This window comes from Medicago truncatula, chromosome 4, assembly GCF_003473485.1.
Source record: "Medicago truncatula cultivar Jemalong A17 chromosome 4, MtrunA17r5.0-ANR, whole genome shotgun sequence".
Taxonomy (NCBI): domain Eukaryota; kingdom Viridiplantae; phylum Streptophyta; class Magnoliopsida; order Fabales; family Fabaceae; genus Medicago; species Medicago truncatula.
Window position 1 is genome coordinate 36664359 of NC_053045.1, and position 7600 is coordinate 36671958.

Genomic DNA, 7600 nt, shown 5'->3' on the forward strand with positions numbered 1-7600 from the left:
TCTAGACGATTTCTAGTATCTGTATATATCAATGTCAATATGATGGTTCATTAAAAAGATACTAACTTGAACCATATAGATATAGAAATATCGTTGGCAGAATCTTCAAACATTTCAACCAAAAGCAATTGACCACTCCGTAAATCATGGCCCTTAAATTAACTCCCTATGGATATACTATATGAAAACAAAATTAATAACGAAATATCTCATATTACAAAGTTCCACTCAACCTCACATAAATGAAGCTTTGGAAAAGTCCAAATGTATGTATACACAACCTTTATTTACAGTTAAAGCAATTATAAACAGCTAATTTGAAGGTGTATTATCTAATATTCAATACTATTAATATTGAATCGTGATGTTGACTCACAAGAAAAACTTTTTGTTTTTTTTCTTCTTTCTATCATTCTTATATACTCTTCCAAAAGCATGCTTTCAAAACCGGGCATGTCAATTTTCATAAAAAATTTTATATAATTTTTTTTGAGGTAAAGCAACAGTAGCTAGCTCACATGACTCTTGCCTGTTTTCTTAAGTATCCCTTCATTATATATAGAGACAGTGTCTTGTGAGGGAAATAATCTATCAAATCTATAAGATAAGATGGGTTTAGGTTCAATTATAAATTTGAATGTTGTTATTCTTGTTCTATATGTTTGTTGGAGCAAACAAGCTTTAGGTGTGACTGAGCAAGAAGAGGATAGAGTGTATGGACTACCTGGGCAGCCTCCAGTGAATTTCAAACAATATGCTGGGTACATAAATGTTAATGAAACTCATGGAAGAGCACTGTTTTATTGGTTTTTTGAGTCTGTTGATCAACCTCAAACAAAACCTCTTCTCCTTTGGCTTAATGGAGGTATTTTTCTCACTCCACTCTTGATTATAGGCATATATATATATATAGAATTATAATATACTATGTATCAATCATGTTTTATTTATTTATACTACTTGAAAATAAACTTACTAGTGAGGAAAAACATAAAATCCCATATGAATTCATTTTTGTTTTTTAATTTTTACTTTGTCGTTAAATTTTCTTTTTTCTAACAGTGACAATCAATAAGCTTGTAGAAAATAGAGGTGTTTCTTCAACTTTGAATAAAATAAAGTAAATACAATCAACCATTGATTAATAACTGTATTTTCTCCTTTACGCTTTATAAAGTCAAATACTAGTAAACTATCTCATTGAAATATGAAATCTTAACGATCAATGATGTTTCATAATATATGTATTCTCCTCTATAATTGAATTAACCTTTCTTAATCTACCAATTTATGAATGATTGTGACAATGTTGGTATATGTGTATATAGTATCATTATCGATTTGATCATGACTACCATATGTTTAATTATTTAAAAAATCGTTTGAAGGAAGAAAAAAAAAAAACCCTACTAAAAACAATTCCAGATCGGACTAGCAAAAGATAGATATGGTATCATGGTAGTAACTAAATATAACTATTACTTGTCAAAAAATCTATAACTATTAATATTTGCATAAGTGCGTGAACAAAAATTAATATTTGCTTAAAAGAATTAGGGTTAAATATGTAAATGAGCCCTTTAAATATACCAACATTTAATTTTAATCTCTCTAAAATATTCCTTATGCTTTTGGTCCATCTAAAAATTTTCATATGTGAAATTAGTCCGTGCTCTACATTAAGCATTACACTAGAGCAGGGACTAATTTTATTGATGAAAAATTTTAGAGGGACCAAAACCTAAAAAATATTTTAGAGTAACTAAAATCAAATGTTGATATATTTAAAGAACTATTTACTTATTTAACCCAAAGAACTATAACTAATAGGTTGCAAGTTGAAGTGTAAGAACCAAACATCATTTTAGGTGTAAAAATGTGAGTAAGGATATATAAATATATGATCTTAATTAGACACTCGTATTATATATACAAAGTGATATATATAAATATAAAGTGAAGGGTTACGGTCATGCATGCATTTAAGCCTATCCACTCACATGACATGGTTTTCCAAAACTCTTATCATATTGAGCTACATGCCACAACTTGACAACTCACAAATTCCTAAATTGGCTTACAATTTTAAACCATGGGTTTGTTGGAAGAATTGTAATTTGTAACGATTTTTCATTGTGTCATTGTCAATAGTGTTTGGCATTATTGTATAGAGCTAAGAGTGACTTTCTTATATCAAAATGTGTAACCAAATTGCCCACCGCATCCTTTTAACAATTTTGTTGCTCTTTCTGTCAAATAATAATTGTTACATGTCTCTTTCAATTTTCAAAATATAGAATTAGAAAAGTCATAAGATGCAAGTTTGCATGTACAAACAAAGACTAAATATAATGGAATTATTATGGCCAAGCATGCGGGTGTTGGGTATTTGACCAAATTCTTAGTCTAGTGGCTTCAACTTGCAGCAGAAACAGCCATGATGAAATTTGATACAAGTAATAAATATTGCTTTCAACCCAAGTTATAACCCCTTTAATTTCTTTTAGATAATGCTGCTGATAGCAACATAAAGGAAGGGAATGAAACTTTGAAATAATGTCCATAAATTATATAAAATTTTGCTTTTTGATATTAATCGCCTGTTCTATATATGATAATTTATCTCAAAAATAAAAGTTGATATTTTATTTCCTTAAAAAAAATTGTTATTTTATTGTCATGATTGAAACCCGTATCCTTAAAACATTATTTTATATCTTTCATTAAAAAAATTATTTGTATAATGTACTGTACTGCTATAAATTTAAATATTATATATATATATATTTCATTGACTATTGTTAAATTAATATGTGTCTCTAATTGAATCCTACTTAGAAAATGTGTCCACAAAAAGAAAAAATATATATTGACAACTATGATAATCATAATCATAGAATACATTAGTACAACTTGGTGAAGGTTGTTGAAATGATCTCAACAGCGATGTGTCATGTGTGAGTGTCTATTCTATAATACTTCTGCATTTTTGTATTTTTTTTAATCAATTAATGAGATTACAAAAGATACTTTTAACTCATAAACATAAAGATTACAAGTTTAAATGTTATGCAAACAATGTCCCTAAAAGAGAATTTTGATTTGAGTCACCACTTTAATTGGGTATGCTATTTCATCTTTAAAGAGTATTTTATTTCTCATATTTATATTCCACGAGGAGCTCCTCAAATTAGTATTGTTGATTATTTTTTAAACTATCATATGATGCTAGCTAGTAAGATTTAGTCTCAAAATTTCTCCATTTATAAACTTTATGTCATTTTCAAAGTTAGTTAGTTTTAGTTTTTGGCTTGTGCTTAATTGGGCATTTAATTAAACTGGTCGGTCTTTCTATCTAATTATAGTTTGAACTTTGAACAAAAGTTAGAAAGACAAAATTGCAATCAAATTGTAGTGTGGAGACATTTTACTCATCAAGTTTAATCATGTCCACTAAATTTCCGGCTAGTTCTTAAATTGATTAGTTCGTTAACTCATTCTCCTAATAAAGTAGTAATCATGAATTGGACTTGGGCAACATGACGTGTCCCCATAGTTGGCCCACATAAAACCCAGCTTTTCATCTTTTCACAATAAAAAATTCAGCTTAAGATGAGTCTACGCAATCCCAAAGTTGGAAATTCTCAGCAAAATGATATCATTCAAGTTCAAAGTAATTATTACCCTAACTACTTGATCCACTTCTATAAAAAAATTCATTAAAGTTTTGCTTACCAATTATAAATTGATTCAAGTGATAACTCCCTCTGTCCCTGAATAAGTGATCTATTTGACTATTTCACACAGATTAAGAAAAATGTAAAGATGAAGAAAAAAAAGATATTTTTACTGAATTGCCCTTATTATTATTTTTAAACCTTCATTTTAAATAATAATTACTTTAATTGTTCCACTACAAACTTTTACTGCAACCAATGAATAAAACTTTGCTATACATGCCAAAGCTACGTAGCTGTCAGCTATCAGATACCAATATGCCTATGCCATGAAACTTGTAGCAATAAACCAAATTCTGATTGGCTTAGTTGTAGCGTAAACCAACCTTTAATGCACCAATCTAAATCCTTAGCCAAAGTTCTGATTGCTTTACGTGAAGTAGTAAGCATGTTTGTCACTCAATGGAGCTGACACACTTTTTTTACATGGAGATCATACAAGCAATTATAAGGGATAAAATTGTCAAATTTTGCTTTAAAATTTGAGAAGGTCAAATATTTTGCGACAATTTTTTTTACAAATATGTCAGTTATTCAGGGACGGAGGAAATAAGTGATTAATAGTTTGATCCTAACTCTTGTGTATAGAGAATTCTCTCAGGTCGAAACTTGGTACAAATAATATGGTAAATATTTGCGTCTTTATTGACGCTAACATGTGTATATATATACAACTAATTAACGTTATTGTTGTAGTTTGTCTGTAAGGATATTCTATGTAGAATTTTTGGTTTGAATCCGGTCACCACATTTCCTGTTCGTGTGTGTTTCTTTGAATATTGGTTGGTCAATAGACCAATAACTAATAAAAAAAAAATATAAAAGTACTTTGTAAAGCCTAAATAGTGATTGCATGAGAAACAAAAATATACAATTAGCAATACGAATTGATAACTAGGTCTGAGTGTGACATAAATGTGCATTATAGTAAATATGTATTAATGTTTCAGGCCCTGGTTGTTCTTCAATTGGCTATGGAGAAGCAGAGGAACTTGGACCCTTTTTCCCCCAAAATAGCAGCCAACCTAAGCTCAAGTTGAACCCATATTCTTGGAATAAAGGTGGGTCAATTTCAATAAATTGATAACTTTCACAATGCATTGCAAAAATGGTAGTTCAATTCATTGTAAATTTGAGATAAACTTTGTATATCTTGTACAATTTTAAAAATAAACTAAATCTTTTCTACAGCTGCAAATCTTTTGTTTCTTGAATCCCCTGCTGGAGTGGGATTTTCTTACACCAACACCACCAGTGATATAAGTGAACTTGGTGACACCATTACAGGTAACAATAATTCTATATATCATCTAAGGATTGATACAATTTTTATTAGTACTTTCACTTAATGTGATTTATTGATGAATACTTTGTTTCATTGACCAGCTAAGGATTCACACACATTCCTCATCAATTGGTTTAAAAGATTTCCTCAATTCAAATCACATGATTTCTACATTGCTGGTGAAAGCTATGCAGGTATATTTAACTTGTAAAATAATTTTAATAAATACTAAGTTCCTAACTTTAAATTAATTTGGGTTTGTATTGAAATTTCAGGACATTATGTTCCACAACTTTCTGAGCTCATTTTGGATAACAATCACAATTCTTCCGAGGAAGATTACATTAACTTCAAAGGGATCATGGTAAAATCAAATTAATCAATAATAATAAAAGTCATAAATTAAAGAAGTAATAAACCAATATATTAATATTAATTTGACACAATGAAATGTTTGGTACAGATTGGAAATGCTTTATTGGATGATGAAACAGATCAAAAAGGTATGATAGAGTATGCATGGGACCATGCAGTAATATCTGATGGTTTATATCATAACATCACAACCATATGCAACTTCAGCCATCCAATTCAAAATCAAACAGATGAATGCAATACAGAACTTAATAAATACTTCGATGTGTATAAGATTATAGACATGTATAGCTTGTACGCTCCCATGTGTTTCAGCAATATCAGCAACGTCAGAAGTCATTCTTTTTCCAAATTGGTACTGGTGAGTTTCATCAATTTAGAACTTAAAAACTAGTACACTACTGCAACTAACGTTACTTGCCTATTGAAATTGTCAATTTTAATAGGACGGGTGGCATAAAAATCTAGCAGGATATGATCCATGTGCATCAGATTATACTGCAGCATACCTAAATAGGCCAGAGGTTCAAAAGGCACTTCATGCTAATGTCACAAAAATTTCATATCCATGGAGTCACTGCAGGTATGTGATTCAATTTTTGTGAACATATTACATATTAGAAAATATACATATATAATCAAATCTACCTTATAAAATCAACATTGATGTTATCTTAATTATGTTTTTGTTCTTAGTAATAATATAACATTTTGGAATGACGCACCTGTGTCCATGCTTCCTGTCCTCAACAAGCTTATTGCTGCTGGTATTCGTATATGGGTTTACAGGTAAATAATTTTATTAATACTTTGTAAAAATAGACTAATCTAGTAGTATATTTTTCTTATAAGTAACTTGTGGACATTTAGGACCATTCGCTTGCTTTTTTATAAGTTGGAAGTTAATTGAAAAGTGATATTATTTATTTCATTTTTATAGTGGAGATACAGATGGAAGAATTCCAGTAACTGCAACAAGATACACATTAAGAAAATTGGGACTTCCTATAGTTCAAGATTGGACTCCCTGGTATACTAGTCGTCAGGTAAACCAAGTTGTGCTAAGTTGATTTATTTATCAAAAGTTCATATTATTATTCATTTTAATTACTTTTTAAAATAAATTTTAATTACAGGTGGGAGGATGGAACATTGTATACGACGGGCTAACATTTGTGACCATAAGAGGTGCTGGTCATCAAGTTCCTACTTTTGCTCCCAAACAAGCTCTTCAGCTAGTTCGACATTTCTTAGTCAATAAGAAATTACCACAACATCCTATTTAATTACTTCTCTCTTAATTTATCATTTTCATGTTATTTGTTACACATTAAGATTGAATAGTTGTTTGATTCTTTTTGGGTTAAAATTAACCCACGATTGTTTGTTTCTACTATTCACTCAAACTCTCATTCAAGTGCGAATGGTTGTACCTTTTATATATATATATATAAACACACACAACTTAAGTTTGAATCCAGTTATTTATTTTATCGTTAAAATGAATGGGAAAAAAAAATAGTATTTTTACATTAAAGCTTTCATGTAATCGAAAAAATTATCAACATTTTGAAATAACTTTTTTCTCATTTTCATTGATACCTTTGAATATCTAATATCTAAGAACCATTTTTATAGCCATTAAATTTAGGTTTAAATGTGTTATTGCTCCCTGCACTTTCATCATATTTTAGCATTGGTCCCTACACTTTGTAAAAATATTGGTATTGGTCTCTCTATTAACTTTCTGTTAAAAAAAAAAACACAAAACCAATGAAGTGGCACGTGGCCCAATCATTTCACACCACGTGGCACCAATACCAATATTTTTACAAAGTGCAAGGACCAATACTAATAGTTTTGTGTTTTTCTTTAACAGAAAGTTAATAGAGGGACCAATACCAATATTTTTACAAGTGCAAGGACCAATTCCAAACAAAAAAAAGTGTAGGGACCAATGACAAAATCTGATGAAAGTGCAAGGACTAAAGACATATTTAAACCTTAAATTTATCTTAATAGGATTTTCGATATACTCTGTACATGATATACTCTGTACTCTGAGACTACTTTAATTTCTTTCATGCCAAACATGTACAACATTTTTATTTTGACATATGCCTATTTGTTGATCACTTTGGAACGCCTCAATGATTAGAGGGTTCATGCGGTTCACATAAACTAACTTGATCTTGTATTAACA

General features: G+C 29.6%; 1 protein-coding gene across 2 annotated transcripts; it reads left to right on the top strand.

Moving 5' to 3' along the window:
• The first annotated feature begins 232 nt into the window (after window positions 1-232).
• Window positions 233-6873, top strand: LOC11443645 (serine carboxypeptidase-like 34). Of its 2 annotated transcripts, none has more exons than XM_003607211.3 (10): window positions 233-865; window positions 4688-4798; window positions 4929-5024; window positions 5124-5216; window positions 5298-5386; window positions 5486-5758; window positions 5844-5980; window positions 6094-6186; window positions 6338-6443; window positions 6534-6873. In XM_003607211.3, exons 1-10 carry the CDS (start codon window positions 610-612, stop codon window positions 6681-6683), a joined length of 1404 nt encoding a protein of 467 aa, XP_003607259.1. In that variant the 5' UTR covers window positions 233-609; the 3' UTR covers window positions 6684-6873. The 2 variants fall into 2 exon arrangements, with proteins under 2 accessions (XP_003607259.1, XP_039689805.1); XM_039833871.1 differs by having other exon boundaries at window positions 5486-5752; window positions 6534-6866.
• Window positions 6874-7600: the final 727 nt, after the last annotated feature.

What these genes read in the sequence shown, in the direction of transcription:
- LOC11443645 (XM_003607211.3), top strand. Translation starts at nt 610, where the DNA reads ATGGGTTTAGGTTCAATTATAAATTTGAATGTTGTTATTCTTGTTCTA. An exon ending in CCCATATTCTTGGAATAAAG is followed by an intron (nt 4,799 to 4,928) that starts GTGGGTCAATTT and finishes TCTTTTCTACAG; the next exon opens with CTGCAAATCTTTTGTTTCTT. An exon ending in ATTCGTATATGGGTTTACAG is followed by an intron (nt 6,187 to 6,337) that starts GTAAATAATTTT and finishes TCATTTTTATAG; the next exon opens with TGGAGATACAGATGGAAGAA.